The sequence below is a fragment of the Mastigoproctus giganteus genome, chromosome 12 (assembly GCF_048544385.1).
Source record: "Mastigoproctus giganteus isolate SK-2022 chromosome 12, ASM4854438v1, whole genome shotgun sequence".
Taxonomy (NCBI): domain Eukaryota; kingdom Metazoa; phylum Arthropoda; class Arachnida; order Uropygi; family Thelyphonidae; genus Mastigoproctus; species Mastigoproctus giganteus.
Genome location: NC_143586.1, coordinates 83,129,552 through 83,150,716, shown reverse-complemented (window position 1 = coordinate 83,150,716; position 21,165 = coordinate 83,129,552). Strand labels below are relative to the sequence as shown.

Here is a 21,165-nt window from a genome sequence, read left to right as displayed (position 1 = left end):
TTGGGAGATCAAAATTGAGAGTAGGAGTGTGCTATAGGCCTAATGACTCTGATGAGTATAATAACAAACTGTACAGGGAAATAGAGTGGGCCAGTAAATCAGAGAGTCTTATAATGTGGGATTTTAATTTCCAAGACATTGACTGGAATTTGTGGGTTGGTCACTCACACACACACTAGCAAGGCTTTTGTGGATTTATTGGATGATTGTTTTCTAAATCAGCATGTTTGGGAGGCAACTAGAGGGAGCAATACTCTTGATTTGATTATCAGTGGTGATTCTTCACGCATTAAGAATCTGCTGATACAGGAACCACTAGGTGGCAGTGATCACAGTGTGCTGAAGTGGGATTTACTCAAGGAGGTAACTACCATCAGGGGTAAAAGGAGGGGTTATTGCTTTCGTAAAGGCGACTGCGATGGTCTGAGACAGTATTTAAATTCTATACAGTCGGACCAACTGATGATGTTACCAACAGCAAATTCAAAATGAGAAGCATTCAATCAACTTATTTTGGAAGCTACTAGGCTTTACATACCAACTAAGAAATATTATTCAAGGTTCAGGCCTAAATGGATGTCAGATGAACTAATGAGACATGGCAGAGAAGAAAAATGCATAGGATACATATAAATTAACATGTGACACAGAAGCCTATGATATCTATAAGTTGATCTGTAACCAAGTTACTAAGGAGGTTAGGCAGGCGAAGGCAGATTACAAGAAATCTTTGGCAAGGGATGCAAAGAAAAACATAAAGGAGTTCTTTACTTATGTAAACTCTAGAAAGAAGGGGATGAATCAGATTGGTCCATTGGATATCAATAGTTCAACTGTTCATGATCCTACTCAGGTAGCTAACAAACTAAATCAATATTTTGCATCTACATTCACACACGAGGAGTTATTCAGGAAGTGGAATGCCATAGATGAAGTAAACACTGGCAGTGAGCTAGATGATCTTGTAATAATTGAGAGCAGAGTAAAGTGGAAGAGAAATTGTTCAAGATAAATACAAGAAAGACACCTGGGGTGGATGGGATCTATCTATATTAAAGGAGGCAGCAAAGGAAGTAAGAAATCCGTTAGCCATAATGCCAATTCACATGTAACCCCAATGTAACCCCAATTCACAAAGGAGGATCAAAGGCTGACACAAGTAATTATAGACCTATGAGTTTAACTTGTATTTCAGGAAAATTAATGGAAACACTGGATAAAGAAGCACTGCAGGATCATCTTGACAAGAATTCAGTTATAGCTCAGACACAGCATGGTTTTTGTGAAGGAAAGGTCTTGCCTGACCAATTTAATTGGATACTATGATGCGGTCACAAAAGAATTGGATGCAGGGAATAACTTTGATATTATATATTTGGATCTTAGAAAGGCTTTTGATACTGTTGCACATGGAAGACTGCTGCACAAATTGGAGGAGTGTAGCATTGGTGGCAAATTATTGCTATGGATAAAGGAATGGTTGAGTGGCAGAAGACAGAGTGGTAATTAATGGACACTGCTCATCGGGGACTAATGTTATTAGTGGAGTCCCTCAGGGTTCAGTGTTGCGTCCATTGTTGTTTTCTGTATTTATAAATAATATTGATGATGCTATATCAAGCTTAATGTCCAAGTTTGCAGACGATACAAAGGTTGGCAGTGTTGTTAAGGATGCTACTGACGCTATGCTGGTGCAATAGGATCTGGAAAGGTTGACCAGATGGGCTGAGAGGTTGCAAATGAAGTTTAACATTGACAAATGTAAAGTATTACATATGGGAAACAGCAACCCCAGAGCAACGTATCAACTCAGTGGTACTACACTGACAGTGGTAGAGAATGAAAAGGACCTGGGGGTAATTGTGCAGGCAGATACGAAGTTCTCTGATCAGTGCAGACGGGCTGCAAGAGTAGCTCATGGTGTCTTATTAATGATATACAGGAATTTTTCTAGCAGGGATAGGGAGGTAATTATTATTCCCTTGTATAAGGCAATGGTCAGGCCACACCTTGAGTACTGTATACAGGTCTGGAGGCCTCATTTCAAGAAGGATGTAGAGCTGCTGGAATGAGTACAGAGAAGGGCAACAAAGTTAGTGAACGGAACGAGGGGTTGCTCTTACAAAGAAAGGCTTAAGTTTTGCAAATTAGTGTCTGGAGACTAGGCACTGGCGAGGTTATTTTTATTTTATTTTATTTTTATTTATTTATTTTTTTTTTTATTTTTTTTGGTTTTTTTTTTTTAGGAGCATTAGCAACTAAGGCCATATTGTTCCGGGATATGCGGTGGTCATTCCCTGCCCTTTCCGCATTGTCCGTATTTGGTGGTGACGGGCTCGAACCCCGGTCTAATGAAGAAGCGTGTGATACGAAATGCTGCTCCTTCCCACCTGGCTACGGAGGCGCCTACCGGCAAGGTGATCTGATAGAGGTGTACAAAGCCTTGAATGGTTTGAGCATGCTCAATGCTGATGGGATACTGCTTCTTGCTCAGAATAATCACCTGAGAGGGCATAAATTCAAATTGAGGAAAGACAGATGTAGGATAGATGTGCGGAAGTTTGCCTTTATCCAGCGGTTAGTTGGTTGGTGGAACAGACTTCCATCCCTTGTTGTGGAAGTTGATAGCCTAAATAAACTTAAGGCTCAGCTGGACAGGTATTTCAAACGAACGGAGGGGTGAAGTGGAAGGGTTTTTTTTTTTTTTTGGCTGATGCTGCATAAGTTTGCTTTCTTGCATCATATGCCTCTACTAATGCTAATGGAGAATGAAAGGGATCTGGGAGTAATTGTGAGTCAGATACGAAGTTTTCTGAGCAGTTCAGACAGGCAGAAAGGGTAGCTAATGGTGTCTTGTCGATGACATAGAGGAATTTTGCTAGTAGGGATAAGGAGCTGATTGTCCCCTTGTATAAGGCAGTGAGCATGCCACAACTTGAGTACTGAATACAGGTCTTGAGGCCTCATTTTAGGAAGGATGTAGATGCTGCTGGAAGGAGTTTTTGATTTGGTAGTTGTTGGCGCATCGGCTTCTGTGGCCATATTGCACCTCCCAAGGTTTTTGCAGTACTTTGATCCAAGCCCGAGGCGGGAATCGAACCCGCGACCTTTGGGTTGCCGGGCAGGTACTTTACCCACTCAGCTAGCCCGGTCGGCGCTGGAAGGAGTACAGAGAAGAGCAACGAGATTGGTGAATGGAACAAAGGGTTGTGTTACCAAGGAAGGCTTCTTAAGTTCTGCAAATTGCAGCATCTGGAGACTAAGCACCTGTGAGGTGATCTGATTGAGGTGTATAAGCCCTTGAATGGTTTGAGCAAGCTCAATACTGTTGGGATTCTTCCTCTTGCTCAGATTACTCATGTGAGGGGACATAAATTCAAATTGAGGAAAGCCAATTGTAGAATAGAGGCTCAGAAATTTGCCTTTAGACAGCCGGTGATTGATAGTTAGAACAAACTTCAATATCCCATAGTAGACTTCAACAACTTAAATAAGTTCGAGGCAGAATTAGACATATATTTCTAGTGGAGTGAACTGATGGTGAAATGGGAAATTTTTTTATTTAGCTCTTACTATATAAGCTTGATTTCTTGCATTATATGCCTCTACTAATGCTAATGTTCCAAAAGGTTCCCCTTAGATAGTCCAATCATGCCAACAAAAGTCTTTTTCTGCAGGAGAAACAACATCTCACTTCCAGTTCAGCTCTGTCAGGACAGCATTTAATTTCTGAAAGTACCCTTCTTCCATTGAGGCAAACATTATAACACATGTGATACCTACATGGAACTTGGGTAAGCGCTGCAATCTTATAACCATTTTGTGTAATGACACAAAATGGTTATAAGGTCACTGAGGGGGTGCATTGTCGAGGGAATTTAAATCTGGGAATTTAAAACTGAGAAATTAAAATCCCCCATTATAAGACAATCTGATTTACTGGCCCACTATTTCTCTGTTCAGTTGTTCATTAAAATCCCCCACACCTTGTTTTCCAGCCTGCTGCTCATTCCAATAGAAGTAGTGCAAGAATCAAGGCAGAAACACACTAATTCTCACATCACAGGACTCTCGTCATGTCCCTGTTTAGTGTAAACTGTGAAGTCAGTCGGAGAAGTGTCACTGTAACATAGGGTGGCCAGATTAAAAATTTGATCTCAGGGTACTCATTGCTTATATTTGGGGGTATTCGTTCCTCATTTAGGGGTACTCACATTATATTTTAAGAAAATCGAACAATTTTAATAACAACCATTTTATTTCTATATTTTGTTGATTTTTACAAGTTCGTGGAATACAAAATTAGTCAAATTTTAATAAAATTAACCGAATTATAGCCTGTGCTTTAATTCGTTTAATTCGGAAAATTTTATTGCAAGAGTTATAAACACTAAAGGAAACATTTTATAAATATTAACATTAAATGTTTTACATAATTGTTTACAATAAATGTTCAATAAACCTGATTTGTTTTATCAAAAATAAAATATTTACCTAGCAATACCTTTCATTTGAGTAAATTTTCTTTAACAGTTTTTCATTTTTTAGTGAACATGCCTAAAATTCTTTGTATGACATATTGTGATTGGTTTTCGGCAACAGTCAACATTCTTTAGGTCTAATTTATTTCTATCTTTTTCCATGCGTTAAACATTGAGCTAAATGCTTGCTCACTCATTGCATTTGAGTGAGGCAAAGCAAAAACAAAATTAATATTTTTTCTGCATTATGTACTTCGTACGCATTTAAAAATTTTATCCAAACGTCTGTGGTGTTTTTGAAGTCTTTTGTCTCAGTATTTCTACGGAATGATTTCAACAGAAGATATTCTTCATACAGCAAATTGATATTGATATTGGGAATTTTAAATAAAAAAAACGAGTTTGTTGCCTGAGCCTTAAACCATTACAACGATATAAAAAAAGAAGTCAAGTAGAATGTAAAAGGTTACAAAGTAAGCATAATAAAAATATTCTATAACCCTCTTTGTAAATAGGATAGAATGTCGTTTTTGAGTCTTTAAGGCAGCATTTCAACAACTTTAAAAGTAAAGGTAAACTGCAGCCAGTATAAACCCACTGCAGGATGGAAGCCTCCTCAACAACTCATGCTGAGGGAAATGGACCATAATCTGCCACGCTGGTCCAGTGTGGGTTGGCAGATCGACCGTATTTAGCAGTCAGGCTTGAACTCCGGTCTACTCAAAGAGCGTGTGCTACTGCACTCCCGCTCCTGACCACTCGGCTACGGGGGCCTATCGTCAGTTAATTATTTCTTCCTAAATAATCATCTCAACAGGTTGTTTTATGATTTCTAATTTTTTCAAATTCCTCCTTTCAAATGTTAAAAAAGGGGTATCTTGGAAATTTTATTATAATTCCAAAAGGGGTATGTCTGGCAACCTGTAACGTACATGTGTCATTCTCTTTGAGGAAAGCTGAAGCAAAATAAATTGCCACAGTTCATCATCCTCCTCTTCAGATATTGAAGAAGATTTAGAAAATGCATGTGCTTTTCTTATAGCTGAGAAAACAAAAGAATACGCAATGGATACACGACATTAACCCCGGGGGCTCACATCTGGTGAGTATGGGCTTGGCACACCCAGGGTGTGAGCTGGATATCATCATTCTTCTCTTTCTTGGTGATTCCCTTCTACTTTTGACTCTCTCTCTCAGGATAACTCGGGAAATTCCCGAGTTATCCTGAAAATTTTTAGTGAATGAGAAGGTCTATGATCAGGCTTTTGAAGGCACAGGGTGGTAATTTTGAGCATTTCCCAGAAACGAAAGCAGAAAATTGCTGGAACACAAAAATGGCTGTAGCTTGAAAACAGAACAAAAAAAAAAAAAAAACCCTATGTTTATATGAACTTTTTTTTTTTTTTTTTTTTTTATTGTTTTTAGGTCTTAAATCCATCCCTGAAGTTGGTCCCACATGTTATTTTAAATTGTTTAAAATAAGGAATGGCATGCATTTTAAATAAGTATTGTTTGATGTTCGAATAAATAAATATTGTTTAGATTAAAAAATTTTTTCAAGTAATAGCTGCTTAAAAGAATTCTTCAATCTAAACAAAAGTCTTAAAAGCAACATTAAGTTATTTCACAAAAAAAGTAGCAAATTACTTTCAATTATTATAATTATAATATACACTGTCCACACAGTGTCAGAATAGATGAAGTCTACATGCCTCACTTTCCATTCCAAAACATCCCACAGGTGTTCATTTGGATTAAGGTCAGGCAAATTTGGAGGTCGATCAAGACAGGTGATATCTTCATTGTGTTCCTTGAACCACTCGTAGTGCAGGAACACAGTGATCTTGGAAGATCCCATTTCTGTCTGGGAAAATATGCAAAATAGCAGGACTCACATGGTCTCCTAAAATCTGCTGGTAGCCCTCCCCAGTAAAACGTTGGTCCATATGCACCAGGGGGACTAGTTCTTGCTGGCAAAACATGCCCCGTATTAAGCAACCACCAAAACCTTCCTGGATAGTGGGTACCATGAATGATAGGGCCACAGACTCATGTTCCTTGTGCTGCACACAAAGGCATCTGTCGGATTGGTGCATCAGGTATTTGAACTCATCTGACCAGCACACTCGATCCCAGTCCTCAAGTGTCCAACCAGAGTGTTGTTGACACCACAGCATTTGCCGATGACAATGATCAACAGTAAGGAGAGGGAACCCCCATATGTTTGAGTATGCAGCACATTGTCATGTGGAACATTGTTCTTGCATTCCCGATACTGTGGAAGCACCTGATGCAAGAGATTCCACAATCATGCCCTTTTGAAACTCCATGATATCTTTGTTACATCTCATCACTGCAAGTCAAAGTGATAACGCAGTATTATGGGACGTAGTAAAGATGGAAATTACCACTGCTTTAGTGTATGAAGCTGTCCAGCTTTTTATACTGCAAGCTAATATAACAATAATTGAAAGTAAATTTGTTACTTTTTGTGAAATAAGTTAAAGGCTGCTTTTAAGATTTATTTAAATTAAAGAAAATTTCCAAACAGATATATTTAATGGAAAAAATTCTTTATCTGAACAATATTTGTTTATTTAAAATTGCATGCCATTTATTTTAAATAATTTCTGTACCTCCTTGAGTGGCATAAAATTAAAAACACACACACTGTATAATAATAATTGAAAGTAAATTAAAGCTAAGTTTACTTTAGCAATTAACAGATTATACACACACACACACACACACACACACACACACACACACACACACACACACACACACACACACACACACACACACACACCAAAATGATGTCACACATTCATTTATTGGAAGCAGAATTGATTTCAGCAGCTGAACTGTTTACAGCAGCATGAATACTCCAGCTGCTGGCTTTTCTGAATGGTGTGCCCAGAAAAGCCAGAACTGTAGCTAGATATCAGTCATGGATCTGCATAAAACAGGTTCCCAAGTATCTCTAAGGTAAACATAAATATCTGCAAATGGGAATGTGTCTGCAAAATATATATGTACGAACAGGAAGGAAATGACTTCTTGGATCCCTGGAACTTTGAATTAGAGAGTAAACGAGGGAATGCAATAGAAACATCAGTCATCTTCTAAATAAGTTGAAGAAATTAAAAGATTTTCAAAAGAACTAGAGAATTAATAATGATCAGGCACTGTTCTTCAAATCGCTAGGGTCTGCTGTTGTGCTATATCATTAGTGGATCCAGCAAATCATCTCACTGACAATTACAAGAACATGTCGTACTGTCAGCACACCTGCACTCCAGGTGCTGGCAAGAACACTTTCTCTTGATCTAGAAGTTATTTGAAGAGGCATGAATTTCAGATTAAAAAGAATTCCCAACCAACATCCTTGGAATCACCCTGAACACGAATGACGATATCAAATGAGAAAGAAAGAGAATTCTAAACTCTATCAAACATGGCTAGCCAGATAGGAAGAAAGTACCAAAGGGGCTGTTACCAGGAAATCCTCCCCCAGGCTACCCCACTGGTAACACCAGGTCTTTACTCCACCTTTTTCATTACAAAACAGGCGCCTTTAGAGTCTTGCGTAAGTCCAAGTTATGTCAATTTTGCAAAATTGACGTAACTTGGACTTGCACAAGACTCTAGATGCACCTGTGTAGCTAACAAGGACTGAGCGCATGTCTTGTATGATTGCCCCAATTATCACAATCACAGAAGCAACCTTATGACTAAAACAGGACCACATCCACATGGTGATGAACATGTCTTTATAATTGAAGAGACCTACTATATGGAATTTTTGGACTTCGTTCATCAGGTCTTTGACAGTATGCAAAGGATCCAAATCATGTTGACCCAAACATTAATAACTTCTAATCAGTGACAAAATGGTTGAGGGGACCGATGACCAAATGCGTGCTTGTGATTGGTCTTCATTCCTCACCCCACAAATTGCCCCTAAATGGACAATCACAACTACCCAATAATGACTTCTATGACATAGATAATCCCAAATGTGCCTGGCATATCACAGAATGTGTGTCCCACCAAGTAGGATGTTTATTATTTACATGATATTTGTGTAATAAAAGTATATATAAATGTAAATACAAATGTATATGTATGTATACACATAAATATAATTACACTGGTCAACACATAAAATCTTACGAAAACAAAAATACCCAATCTTGACTAATTTTATGCTGCTGAACATGAAAATCACATTAAAATTTGTCGATTCGTTCTAGTAACTTAGCACAAGTTACTCTACATTATCAGTATCATCACATTCTTATCACGTGATCGACAACTGTCGCCTCACTCTGCATCATATGATAAGTTGTTGTCGCCTCATATGTGCCTTCAACTATGTTGCAGTAATCCTCGAATATGGCTAGTTACTGGGTGATTTGTTCTTTGTGAGATTACTACTTTTTTGTACAGTATTTGTGTCGTGAAAGATTAATAAGCCCATTAATTGCGTGAATAGTCCAGATGACTTCTGTTATGTTATGTGGAGAAAGGAAAAGTCACGTTAGCTTCAAGAAAGCATCCCCTTAACTCAAGCCATAAAAAAGGCCTACTTCTTGTACTTTGGGTGTAAAGTAGGTGACCAGGATAAGAACTGGGCACTGCACATATGCTGCACTACCTGTTCATCAATCTCAATGCATGGGGAATCTAAAGTGTCCTTTTGCAGTGCCCATGATGTGGAGGGAGCTAACAAATCACGTCACAGACAAACTGTTACATTCTACTATTAGAAAAGGGATGACAATGAGGGGGGGAAAAAAAAAAAAAAAAGACAGTGATTTACCGAAATATACCATTTTCAATTCGTCCTGTGCCCCATAGTGAAGTACTACCTGTTTTTGAACCATCTGACAATTTTTCTGTACTCTGATGAAGATACACAGATGAACATCAGCTTGATATACATGAAGAAGTACAGCAGCGTCTATGTCAAGGGATCCACCCATTCTGTCCAAACCTTTATCCTTCTGAACCACATAAGATCACAGAAAGTGAGCTTAATGACCTCATCAGGGATCTTGAACTGCTGAAGAATAAGACAGAGCTTTTGGCCTCAAGGCTACAACAGTGGAATCTTCTAGATCATTCTGTAAAAGTGACAATACTTTGTACTCAAAATAAGACTATGATAAATTCTATCGAACAGAAGATGAATTTACTGTTTGTAAGGATGTTAATGGTCTAATGGCAGCAACGAACATGAGGCACATTCCCGAAGAATGGCGACTATTTATAGATGCTCCTGAGGTCAGCATTAAGGCTGTGTTATTACACAATGGAAATATGCTACATTCAATATCTCTTGCATATGCCATCCACAAAAAAGAAATATATGCAAACATAGAGAACATCTTCTTAAGTGCACGCTATCAGAAATATGAGTGGCAGATATGTGGTGATTTAAAGGTAATTACCATTTTATTATTTAAAGGTAATCACCATTTTATTAGGCTACACTAAGTATTGTTGTTCTCTGTGAGTGGGATAGTCGTGCCAAGGATATGTACTATGAGAAGAGTTGGCCTCAACGAAAAGCATTAACACCTGTAATGGAAGGACGAAGCATTTGAACCTCTGGTAGACCCAAATAAAGTTTTGCTTTCACCACTCCGCATCGAATTTGGGGCTCATGAAAAATTTTGTGAAGGATTTGGTAGTCCACACTCCTGCATTCACATACCTGGAAGAGAAATTCCCAAGACTTAGTACAGAGAAGATTAAGGCAGGCATTTTCATTGGTCCACAAATAAGGCAACTTTTCAAAGACGAACAGTTCTAATGTGTCCTTAGCAATAACGAGAAATCAGGGTGGAAAGCCTTTCGAAATGTTTCAACTGGTTTTCTAGGAAATGTTAAAGTCGCCAACTACAGGCAGCTAGTGGAAGATCTCATTACCCCCTTTTCAGCACTATGAAAGCAGTTGGGATTGTAAAGTGAAGTGTAAAGTGTGTTTAGGTTCAAACGGCACCAGGGGTTCTCCCCATCTCCACATAGTATACATTGTGGGTGTGAAACTGTGTTTCTGTAATGGGAGGCACCTAGAGCATCAGTTCATCTCCGCCTCGTATCTCTGTGAAGAACAGTACCACTGTAGAAGGGCCAGAAATAAGTAGTGTATGTTTGTGTGTATTATGTGTGTGTTCTGTTGTTGTGTCTGACCACTTGGCTACCCAGAATCATCAGTCACCTCGACAGATGATTCTGGGTACTCGTCCACACCACGGGAAGGTGGGCCAGTCTCAATGGAGTTCGCACTGTCTCAATTCGAGACTCTGACCCACCTGATGTTGGCAAAAGATGGGCCAGGTTCCTCAGGGGGCCCACTCCAGAGGAGGGAGGAGAAAAAAAAAGGGGGGGAATTTCCCTGATACCAGAGGTTTAAAGTGTATGAATTTTGTATATGACAGTTTTGTTGTGTACCATTGTTCATCTGATCACTTAGCCATTGGATCCCTACTGATTGGGGACCACCGTTGCCCACACTTGGCCCCGTGGAGGCAAACCAGGTACACCAGTATTTTAAATGGTACTCTGGCAGGCCCCGCCACCTAATTTCCTGAGATTTCAGCGGTTAGGGCCTATGTGAAAAAAAAAAGCTAGGCCAAAAGGGTCATGAGCAATTTGAATATTTCTAATTTCCACTGTGAGGGACATATGTACGCTTGTGTGAAGGTAGAGTGGGGGGGGAGAAAGAGACTGAAGGCTGGGAGAAAAGTCCGAAATATGAGGACAATAGAGAAGGCATCCCCAGGAGTGGCCTGTGGGGCAGCAGCAAGGGGGGGGGAGACGTAGAAGCTGTCTCCTCCTCCCCACCACCAGGGAAAATGAGTGAAAGTGAGCCAGGCAGAGCATCCTTGTATACCCCAATTCACAGAGGGATCAAAGAGTAAAGTAAGTAATTACACACCTGTAAGCTTGAACCTCTATTTCAAGGAAGACAATGGAGTCACCAGTCAAAGAAGCAGTGCAGGACCAGCTAGAGAAGATTGCAGTTATTTTAGCTGGCCTTGTAAAATTGCTTCGGGGGCCGGATGCAGCCCACCAGTTTGAGACCACTGGCTTATACCATTCGAATACACTTGATGTTTCATCACCATAAATAGTTTTTAAAATTTCATTCATTGTAGATGTTGCCAGTTTTAAGCAAATTTTGATATTTGTTTAATGCTTCATTACAAAACTGTTACATGGAAAGTTAATGCTAATAACGAAACTGGTTACTTGCAACTCAGCCTTCCTTTAAAGGAAGTTGGAATTACAACATACTACTTCCATTTATTTTCAAACTCAGTGAAGATGACCACAACAGCACCAGTCCAGGAACTTTAATGCCATACCTCATATTTGCCTAGTTGGAATGCTTGTGACAATGGAAATAAGTTAAGGATGGAATGTTGGACAAATTTTAATTCCCAGCAGATGGAATAACAAATCCAATAGTATGATTTTTTAATAATAATTAAAAAATCATACTATTGGATTCATTAAAATTAAAATGTCGAACATTACTGGCAAATATGCTTGTAACAAATGTTTTTAAGGGAAAAATGTGTTCATAACAGAAAAATTAAATACATTAATCTTGCTCTATTTTCAAAACAAATTGTTTTGGAAGTGGAACAACATGCCTTTAACCTCTGTGCCAGGGAAAATATTTGAGTAACTATTTAAAAGAATAATGCAAGATCATCTTGATAGGAGTAGAGCAATCAGGCAAAGATGGCAGGAGTTTATTAAAGGGAGATTGTACTTCACCAATTTAGCTACTATACAGTTGTTACAAGGGAACTGGATACAAAGAATAATTTTGACATGGATTTAAGCAAAGCCTTTGATACTGTATCACATGTATGACTGCTGAATAAAATAGAGAAATGTGGCATTAAGGGGAAGTTATTATATGATTAAAGGGATGGTTATGGTGTAAGAGATAAACAGCCAGTGCTCTTCATGGGGTAATGTGATGAATTCCATGAGGTTGGCATTGGCCCCTTTTTTCTTTAGAATCACTGGTGGACTAGTGGATAAATTGTTTATTAAAAATAAAAAAAAAAAAAGGCAAAGGAAGCCCATACGAGAAGCACGGCAAATGTTGAAAAGGTTTACCAGTGAAACTATGTTATGAACATTTTTTTACGATGCCATAACTTCCAATATGACTCGGTTTGTGATTCAATTAGTTAATTCAATTAGTGATTCTAAAGAAAAAAGGTCAGGTTAATCCCCGTCCACTTCGGGAGGGTTTCAAGCTCCCGTGGGATTCAACTTTTACTCCAGACCGATAACACCCACCGTCTGTTTACTGAGCGAGCAACAATACAAATGCCGTTATCGCAAAGTACTTTTACTGGTACATTTCATCAAACTTTTGCGTGCTTCTCATGCAGGCTTTCTTTAACTTAGCCGTCTAAGTTTGTGGATGATACAAAGGTGGCTACAGCAGTTTAAAACAATAATCAGGGGAGACTACTTCAAGAGGATCTAGATAAACTAAGTAGATGCGCTGAAAAATGGGAACTTAGGTTTTTGCAGTGATAAATGCAAGGTACTGCATTTCAGTAGCAGTAATCCCAGAAGAGAATACCACGTGATTATATAGTTAGGCACAAAATTCTATGAGCAGTGAAAACAGGCTGCTAGAACATCTTATGGGATTCTGTCAATGTTGTACAGAAACTTTGCTAGCAAGAACAAAGAGGTGATCATCCTTATGTGTAAGGAAATGGTTACATCTGGTATACTGCATACAGGTTTAGAAACCTCATTTCATGAAGGATATACATCTGTTAGAAAGGATGCAGAGAATGACAACAAGATTAGATAGGTGCACAAAAGGATATTCTCACTGAGAGACAGACAGACAGACAGACAGACAGACAGACAGAGAGAGTTCTGTAAACTACAGTCCCTGGAAATAAGGCATCAACATGGTCACCTGACTGAAGTGTATAAGGATTTAAAAGAGTTGAGTAAACTTAATGCTGATAGGATCATTACCCTTTCTCAGTTAAAATACACAAGGAAACAAATTTAAATTGAAAGGGAATGGCTGCAGATTATGTGTGTGAAACTGCCCTCTGGCTAAATTTGCATTTACCCAGAGGGCAGTAAATTGTTGGAACAATCTTGCACATGGTGCTGTGGATAGTTTGAGTAAATTTAAGGAAAATTATTGGGATGGGAAAATTAGAGGCGGTTTTTTTTTTTTTTTTTTTTTATAACAGCTTTACTTTCATGCATCACATTGCCAATACTAATGTTTGACAAAACAGGAAATTTAAGTTGATTTAAATGACTGCTTGTCTTAACTTAAAAGAAAACCGCTAATTTCAAGTCATACTGATTTAAGATAGTTTGTTTGATTAGAAAATTTACAGAAAATATATGAACTATTCTAATAAACTTGAATTGCACTTAGTTTTGATTCTTTTAGAGCATAAGCACAATTGCAAATGGTCACAGTGTGAAATTTGATAGGTAATTCAGATTGGTTTTGAGTTTATTGGCACAGGAATAATACAGGCTATAATGGACCAAAAATGATAAATGAATAAAACTAGTAAAAGATAAAATGGCAAATAAAAGATTATAGTGACCCAAAAAAATTGGTTACTATGTCAACAAGCTGTATAAAAATAAAAATTGTCAAAAAAAAAAAAAAAAAAAGTATAAACAATATTTTTTGTAAAAATTCTATGCCATCCTATACAGCTATAACTATTTTAGAAAACCTATGATCTTGGTATTTCTTCCATACATATAATGAATCAGAGGATTTACAAATAACAGCAACTATTTGCTATATACTAAAAAATTGATCTAAACAAAAACCAAACTTGCCAATTCTTCAATTTCATTACTTCCAAGATCCAATCGCTCTAATTTTACCAAAAAGGCAAATGATGGAGGCAATGTTCTTAGCTGATTTTCTCTTAGTTCTAACGATTCCAAATTGCTTAAACTAAAGAAAAAAAAGGGGGGAAAATTATTTTTTTTCATAAAAAGCTGGAAAAGAATGAAAGTATGAAATTAGTCAGTTGGTTTGTTGGTTGGTTGGTGGTTAAAGATTTTTAGGGTGCATTAGCATCTTGCTATAATACACCAAGTCAAATGTTATAATATAAAATATACACCCAGTTATCATTGAATTATGATCACCCCATCCACAATGTACTATGCCATATAACTTGCTATATAAAAAGCCGAACAGCTTTGTATACTAGAGCAGTAGTAATTGCATCTAGTCGTGCAAGTCAAAGTGATAGGATAGCAGTTATGGCACATAGTAAAAATATCACAGAGTCCAAGAGGGCATGATTGTGGGAGCTCATGTGTAGGATGCTTCTATATCAGAAACAGCATGTCTTGTTGGTTACTCACGGACCACTGTAGCACTGAAGTTGATGTGTACAAAGAATGGGAGGTGGTTTAAAAAGGTCAAACCACCTCCCACCAAACCTGCCAATTTTTCAATTTCATTACCTATAATGAAATTATAGGTAATGAAATTGAAGAATATTTCATATTTGGTAAAATATGAAATTTTTAATATTTGGTAAAATTAGAGCGATCCAATCGCTCTAATTTTACCAAAAAGGCAAATGGAGGCAAAAAACTTGATTATATTAAGCTGATTTTCTCTTAGTTCTAATGACTCCAAATTGCTTAAACTAAAGAAAAAAAAAGGGGGAAAAATTATTTCACAAAAAGCTGGAAAAGAATGAAAGTATGAAACTGTGATGGATTATGCAAAGTGGGTGTTCACTAGAGCTTGCAAATCGGTTTTATAAAACCGGTTAAATCGGTTTTCATATTGAGTTGTTGAAACTGAGCTTCTAAAACCGGATTCAAATATTTTCTTAGTTAGCCCTCGAATATAGTTTTTAGTTACACACATTTTCTTTTGTTTGTTCGTTTGTCTGGATCGTTCAACTGCTTTATGTTTTAAACATGTTTTTTATTTTATTTTATATTATGTTATGTTTGGGTATGAATCTCATGGGCAAGTGGCCCAAATCTAGGAGGGATACCTTTTATCTTCCCACCTGTATCATGGCACGATGCAGGTGTACTCATTTACGACTGAGTGAGTCGGAGCGATGGCGTAAAAGAAAATGCTCAACATTTCTCCGTTCCATCTATCTTGTTCGCCAGGCAAGTTATGGAAAGCGCCTTATTGATGGTTAACCACTAGAAACAGATTCGCAGAATATTGCATCAAATTTCAATTGTAGAAAGTTTTTTGCTTCTTTATTCCTATTAAATTTGCAATCAAATGTTCACCAAAAAGCAGCTTCACCAAATTTAGCTTTTATGTAATTTTGAAAATACAATAGATTTAATTGGGGAAAAAAAATTGCAAGAAAATAAATAAAATATTTCTTTCGTGAAAAATTTGAAACTTGCCTCGTTCAGACTCTTCATTCAGTGCTTGCAGGAGTGACGCATAGTATTGTGCCTTTGTTATCTTCAATATTTTTATTTAAAATTGTCAGTGATATAAATTCCTACTAATTAGTATTTATTACTCTTAATATGTCTGAGATGAAATCAAATATATGGAATTATTTTGCTCGAAAAAGCAAAGATGAAGCACAATGTTCGAAATGTCAGATGATAATGAAGTCGTCTGGAGGATCTACATCATCTTTGATGTTGCATTTAAAGAAAATTCATCAGATTGACATTAAACAAGATAACAGTGAACCTCCCGTAAAAATGGTAAGAACATTAAAAAACTTTATCGTTAAAAAAATCTATGGAAGAAGAGATTTCAAAATTAGCTGCTTTAGATGGATTTTCTTTTAATTCAATTGCCAAGAATGAGTTTATACAATCAAGCCTTCACCTTCAGAGAAATAAATACAATAAATTACCACCAGCCTCAGTGAATGGAATTAAAAATACAGTTCTGAATTATTATAAAACTAATAAAGAACTCATTCAGCATTTCAAAAATTCATTGGTTTTGGGTGCACAGTATCCATTGACTCTAGATGAATATACGTCTATACAAAATAAAAGGTATATGAATATAAATGTGCATTCAAAAGACAATCATTGGTTGTTAGGTCTTATTGAGATTAATGATTCACTTTATAGTAGAAGAACTGAGCAAATTGTGAATGAACACTTGAAGGAATTTGGTTTGAACTTGGATGAGGATATTGTTGCCTGCACCACCGATGGAGCAACAATGATGATTAAGTTTGGCAAGCAAATTACACCTAATCATCAACAATGTATAGCCCATTGTATACATCTGTCAGTTATAGATGTACTTCATGCAATCAATTATGGTGCCACAGTCTCTGAGTCTCCCAAAGACAATGAAGAAAATGAAAATAATGAAGAAAGTAGTGATGATGAAGAAATTGAAGAAAGACAGCAAGGCATGCTTTATCAAACCGACTTTACCAATGAGCTCATTTATTTCTTCAATCCAATGGCCAATATTGCACAAACTATTAACAAAGTCAGAAAAATTTGCAAGCTTTTTCGAAAATCGCCTACCAAAAATGACATATTACAAAATTTAATGGGAAAGAATATAAACTTATATTAGATTGCAAGACTAGATGGGTTAGCACATTCTATATGATTGAGAGATTTTTGAAATTGAAAAATTGCATTCCAAATGCTCTATGTGCAGTACTGTCAACTGAAGCTGTGTCTGACGATGACTGGAAAACACTTGAATTGCTATGTGAAACTTTGCGACCAGTTGAAATGATTCTGAAGGCTATAACCTCAGAAGATACAGACTTACTTAAAGCAGAGTCTTCAATAGAATTTCTGCTTGCTAAGCTTGATACAGCAGAAAACCCATTTGCTTTAAAGTTTCACCAAAGCCTTTTGCAGGGTTACAATGCAAGACGAAATTGCCAAACTGTGGCTTTGCTGAGCTATCTACACAACTCCAAAAAGTTTAGGAAAGAAGATTCAGGTTCAAGAATCTTTTGATTTTCCAAGTAAGCAAGTTTTGAAAGCATGCTGAAGAGATTTATCAGAGATTATTTGCAAAACATTCCGAAGGAGTCTTAGCATTGAATGAAGAAACTGAAAATAAACGAACTGTTCTTTTAGAAGAAAACGAAAACTCGTCTAGTTCCGATGTTGGATATACTCATGCGAGAGTATGATAGTGTAATAAAGAGATTAACTGAAGAGGCTTCAAAATATCCGAGTGAATTGGAAATCAGCAAAGAATTTAAAATTTTGGAAGGCAACTAGCAGTAGAAGTGAAAAGCTGGAGAAAGTTTATAGAGCACTGCTGACCATTAAACCAATAAATGTCCAATCTGAGAGAGTGTTTTCAATCACTGGTCTCTTTAACACAAAAAAAAGGTCAAGTCTATCAGGAAAAATGCTTAATATATTGTTTTTTAAAAGATCATTTTCGGAAAAAAGCTGAGCAATAAATAGTAATTTCCCAAAGCTGTTTTTTTTCACATTATTTTTATTTATTTATTATTATTATAGGGCTTATTATTTTTTGTTTACTGTACGAGAAGTAATTTTTATTCAAAGGATTTGAATACAATTTGTAATTTTGTATAATCTCAAGCTGGTTACTTTTTTTTGGAGAATTTTAATTTTTTTATTTTTTTACTATAAGAGGTGATAGATTTTGTTTAAAAGATTTGATTACGATTTGTACAATCTACCCAAGATAAAATAAATACCTGTGTTATAAGCTTTTAATTATTTTCCCTAAGTCTGAGGAAATCAGTTTTAAAACCGGTTTTAAGAGTAAACTTCGGTTAAACTCTGTTTTGAAATTTCTCGGTTTTATGCAAGCCCTAGTGTTCACAGTGAGCAAAGGATGCAGCACATTGTACAGTCTCAATGGCAGGCCACTTTGTGATAGGTGATGTCAAAGTACAATATTGGGGAATGCAAGAATAATATTCCAAATTACGATGCATCGCACACTCAAATATATTGGGTTCCACAGCAGACAACCCAAGACACACCCTAGTCGATGACAAATGATCAGTAGTGAGAAGCCAACAAGAAGCCGGTTGGACACTGGGGGACTGGAAACAAATGTGCTGACTGGATGAGTCCAAATACCTAGGGCAACACATGCTGATGGATACCATGTGTAGCACAAACAACATGAGTCTATGGACCCATTGTGCATGGTGCCCACTATCCAGGCAGGTGGCAGTGGTTGATTGTATTAAGCAAAAACTGCATATTTTGGTCGTAAGAACTAGGGCTACTGGTGCGTACTGATCAACGTTTCACTGGTGAGATCTACTGGCTGCTGTTAGGAGACCATGTGCACCATGCCGTGGTGCATTTTTTCATTTTTTTGTGGGGCAGAAACAGGATATTTCAAGATGATAATAGCTGCACTGGCATGAGTGATTCGAGGAACACATTGATGATATCACTCATCTTGATGGGCCTCCAAATTTGCCTGACCTTAATACAATTGAACACCTATAGTTTCGGAATGGGAAATGAGGCATATGGACACACAAGAGTCATCTATTCTGACAATGTGGAAAGCCATGCAGGCAACATGGCTGCAGATTTCTACACATCTTCAGACATCTAGTGGAGTTAATGTCTAGGTGAATAGCAGCTGTTATTTGCGTGAACAGTGGCCAAACGTGGGATTAAGTAGGTGGTCATAATTCAGTAATCACTCAGTGCAAATATATATAACATAAAATAAAACAAATAATTAATCTAAAATAATATTCATATAATATAATATAAAAAAGTAAAAACACTCATAGAATTAATAAGCTTTAAAAAATTGAATATATCTGACTTTCTGCCATTGTCTGATAAAATCTAAATGAGCATTAAGCATTTTTTCCAAGAATTTACCTAAGTAGCTGGTTAGAGCAATAGGATAATAATTGTTGGGAGTTTTAGGATCCATTCCAGGATTTGGAAATGAAAGGATAATTGCCCAATACCAAGAATCTAGAAACTGATTTTCTAAATAGATTTGGTTATAGAGAAGAAGCAACAGCTCCAGAGAACACGAAGAAAATTGTCCTATCATCTGATACTCTACTATATCACTTAGCCCTGCAGCACTGCTCAATTCAGCAGTTTCCTGTTTTGTGAATAGTAAATTATAAGGCCTTAACACTGCTTGAGGAAAAGCTGAGTTTGTTTCTCAACTTTCTTCTTTAGAAATGGAAACTTTAGGGAGTTCTTAGTTTGTTCTAATGGAGGAGAGACTTAAAGCAAACATTTCTTCTTCTTCAGTGCTGGCGGTAGCAGTTGGGTCTATAATTTTACACCTATATTGTTGGAGGAATGGACATACATTTACCCTTAATTTCCTAAATTTTATCCTAAACAACTCTGGAACTGGCTGTTAGGCTAATTGGAGATGTACACTGAATCAACACCCATTTTTTTGTTCTGACAGCTTATAAAACACTTTGGCACATTTAAAGATTATAAGATGTTCAGTGGAGTAGCATCGAAAAATTTCGTCACTGGTCTTCTGAATGACCTGGTTGTTGTTGTTGTTGTTGTTGTTGTTGTTGCATCACCAACTTAGGCTATAATGCACTAATTACTGTCTAATATCTTCTTCCTTTATCTTACAAGTGATATGGTTTAGATAATGTGATATTTTAGAAAGAGAAAAATATCATCCATGTCTTTGGATTACTTCCACTGCAGTTATCAGACACTGACGTGCATAAATACCCTTCCTCTTGCAGCTTCTATCCATGGTGGCATTTATAGTTTAGTGTATGATCACAGGAAAGACGGGATTCATCATATAAAGATCATTTAGAACACACTACAATGATAACTCGTTGCATTTATGAAAATGAGAAGAGAAAGCAGTTTTCCATTCTTTTAGATATTATTGTGGGCATTCTATGATTATATGTTTTACTGTTAACGAACATACCCAGTTACTGCATTGTGGAGGGTCATTATTTGTTAGTAGGTAGCTACGAGTGAGGAATGTATGACCAATGCGTAATCGGGCTAGTATGGTTTCTTCCTTTCTGTTTCGTCTCAGACTGGACTGCCATTGTTTGGGTTCTCTCTTGATTTCAAGTAGTTTATTATTTCTTTGATCTCTCCACATGCATGTCCACTGTTCTTTACATGTCTGTTTGATAATTTGGGTTTATGATCAGTATAAGGAGTCCTGAAATTAGATGGCATCACATTTGTAGCAATTTTAGCAGCTAAATCTGCTTGCTCATTTCCTGGGATTCCAATGTGTCCAGGGATCCAACAACATATTACGAGCTGTCCACGTCCATGAAATTTTATGCATCAGAGGATGACTAGGGAAGGATTCACGCTGAAGAGCATTTACAGCACATAACGAGTCCGTATATATAATTGATTGAGCATATGAGGTTTCTTTTATGTTCTCTAGGGCTAATAGAATACCATATAACCCTGAGGTATAAGTGTTGCATTCTGATGAGAGCCATCTGGAGATGGTGGCATTTGGTAGTACTACAGCTGTACCAACTTTACTACCAGTCTTGGATCCATCTTTGAAAGAAACTTCTGAACTTAATGGAGTGAGCCATATATATTTGCCTAATGTTGATATCTGGAAGGTAATTCCATCCCCATTGTTGAAAATGTCTATCAATACGTATCTGAGGCATTTGCCATGGCTGGGTTT

The 21,165-nt window shown here is 37.1% G+C and overlaps 1 protein-coding gene across 7 annotated transcripts in view; it reads right to left on the bottom strand.

Moving 5' to 3' along the window:
• scrib (scribble planar cell polarity protein) overlaps nt 1-21,165 on the bottom strand; it is a 1,177,936-nt gene that overhangs the window by 975,894 nt on the left and 180,877 nt on the right. For all 7 annotated transcript variants that reach the window (XM_090386364.1, XM_090386369.1, XM_090386366.1 and 4 more), the window contains exon 5: nt 14,364-14,484. In XM_090386364.1, coding sequence (XP_090242490.1) covers nt 14,364-14,484 — 121 coding nt within the window. The remainder of the gene's footprint in view (nt 1-14,363; nt 14,485-21,165) is intronic.